This window comes from Plodia interpunctella, chromosome 21 (assembly GCF_027563975.2).
Source record: "Plodia interpunctella isolate USDA-ARS_2022_Savannah chromosome 21, ilPloInte3.2, whole genome shotgun sequence".
Classification (NCBI taxonomy): Eukaryota; Metazoa; Arthropoda; class Insecta; order Lepidoptera; family Pyralidae; genus Plodia; species Plodia interpunctella.
The window spans coordinates 8,293,588-8,295,806 of record NC_071314.1 but is presented as its reverse complement, the minus strand read 5'-3'; the positions used below and the strand labels follow the sequence as shown (position 1 = coordinate 8,295,806).

Genomic DNA, 2,219 nt, shown 5'->3' with positions numbered 1-2,219 from the left:
TTAATGTTCCATTAGTCGACCCTCCGAGACCTCCCTCGTAGCCAGGGCCGTCTTACCCCTGGTGCGTGGGGGGTTGCAGGCCTTTCCCCCCATTACGTGCCCCGCCGGGAGCTTTGCGGCGTGACACACGGCGCACCACGGCTCCTTGGCACTGCACTCGGCCGTCACGTGGCTCGTTTTGCCGCATCGATGGCAGACATTGGATCTGTCCACCGGAGACGGACAGAGGGCCCTGGTGTGGCCCATGCCCATGCAACGGAAGCACCGCATAGGCAGGGCCTCGAGTCCCTTGACCTTGGCGGCCGACCATCCAACCAGTAGGTGTCCAGCCTTAATTAGAGAGTTGGCGGCCGCCACTGGGCAGGTCAGGATAGCCGCTCCAGTCTGGTCTGGCGCCATGCGGATGGCACCTACCTTTATTTGTTCCGGTGGACAGTTTCCAATCCCAGCTGCAGCCTCTCTCAGGGACTCCTGGGTGACCGCCTCATCGAAGCCAGAGATTTTAACTTGAGCCGTTTTATAAGGCCGAGATACCTCCGCTTCAGCTCCGATCAGCTCCCTTAGCTTTTCAGCCAGGGTGTCGGCTGTAACAGCGCTGTCTGCTCCGGGGACCTCGATGATACGAGCCCCAGTAGCAGTTCTCCTAACCGCCACATGGTCTACCCCAATGGATGCCAGTTTAAGGGTAGTGACCCTGGCCATAAGGGACTTGTAGTCCATTCGTGACTCCGGCCGTAGGGTCACCACCACCGCTGCCGACTTTGGTGGGGTGAACATTTTTCTGGGTGGCGGTTTCGTGGCCATACCGGGGGACCGGGCCTGGGCTTGGGTGGGTTTCGCCTGATCAGGGGAGGATTTCTTCCCCTTTCCCTTACCCTTTCTCCTCTTAACTACGGTGGCCCACCTTTCCTCGTTTTGGTTCACCGGACGTATCTCGTCCAGTGCGTTGGAGGGGCCCTGCTTCGGCTCTTTGTCCCGTGACTGCAAGGCAGGACGAGTCGCGTTTCGCACCGCTGGTCCAGGTCTGGCAGGGGGCATTAGGGTTGTTGGCCGATCCGAGGAGGCCTCCTTGCGGTTTGGGCGTTCAGCCTCATGATGCCTCTTATCAGCCGCAAGGGGCGGGCGCAGGGTTGGCTCGGGAGTAAGTATGCCCCTTTTTTCGGCCTCCTTGAGGCGGTCCGTAACCATGCCCCCTAGCCTTACAAATAGGTCCCTCTCCAGAGACTCCTTAAAGTCGGCCAGAACCTCCTGGATTTCGGCCCTGGTGCAACCCGTCCCTGTGGTGGGAGGCTCAGCGGATTTTTCAGCGTATGCCGTTCGGAGAGCCTTAGTTTCTTTTTGCAGGAGCTCCAGTTGCTCCCGCATTCTTTTATTGTCCGCTGTGAGGATGCGGACCGCCTCCGATTCGACCTGCTGAGCCTGGATCTTATCCGTAGCCTCCATTATTTGTTGGCAGGACTCCTTCATTGACCGCCATATTGACCCTTTCAGGTTGCCAGACTTGCTAGCATCTTCCAGGACTCTATTGGCGGCCTCCCGAACTACTTTTAGGTGTTCATCCACCATCGAACCTCCCTTACGGCCTTCAGCTCCGCCGTACGTGCGTCGAAATCCGGGGCGGCCCCTAGTTGCAGTGTTCATTTTGGCTCGCCCCTTGCTCTCTGGCACCTCAAGTGCTTTTCTTTTCAGAGGCGCACTGCCCCTACCATCCTTGTCCTCCTCGGTTAGGGTGACCTCCGGGAGACTGTGGCCACTGTCGCTGTCGGAGTCCGACATGTAGACCGACCCAGCCTGACTCATCGACTGTGTCGAAAGTTGAGAGGGACTTACGTCCCTCTGGCGGTTAGTGCCCCCCCCAGATACGGTGGGGCTGTCCACACCCGAAGGTGAGGAGAGGGATTCTCCAGCTAGGCTGGTACCCTCCTGGGGTATAAGTTTTTTCCTAGACGCCATCATTGTAATTCCTTTTTTGTTCAGGGTGAGGTCCCTGACTCCTCCTTCACTCATGTGAGCGCTCGGGACGGGGTTCCCCCCCCGCCATTCATCCCATCGGCACGCCCGACCTTGGGATTGGGGTTATTTTTGATGAGGTTTTCTTCCTCGCGGCGCTGGCTTTTAATAGCACAGCGCCCTCGGCCCCAATTTGGGGTAACGAGTTGCCCGACGCAGGCCAAGACCTGAACGCCGCGCAAGCCACGTCTACCGCTCACTGTCTGATA

General features: G+C 58.6%; 1 protein-coding gene across 1 annotated transcript; it reads right to left on the bottom strand.

Annotated features, from left to right (window-relative positions):
• LOC128679490 (uncharacterized) lies at window positions 1–2,007 on the bottom strand. Its single transcript, XM_053761771.1, has one exon. The coding sequence runs from the start codon at window positions 2,005–2,007 to the stop codon at window positions 1–3; it is 2,007 nt and encodes a 668-aa protein (XP_053617746.1).
• Window positions 2,008–2,219: the final 212 nt, after the last annotated feature.

What these genes read in the sequence shown, in the direction of transcription:
- LOC128679490 (XM_053761771.1), bottom strand. Translation starts at nt 2,007, where the DNA reads ATGAGTGAAGGAGGAGTCAGGGACCTCACCCTGAACAAAAAAGGAATT.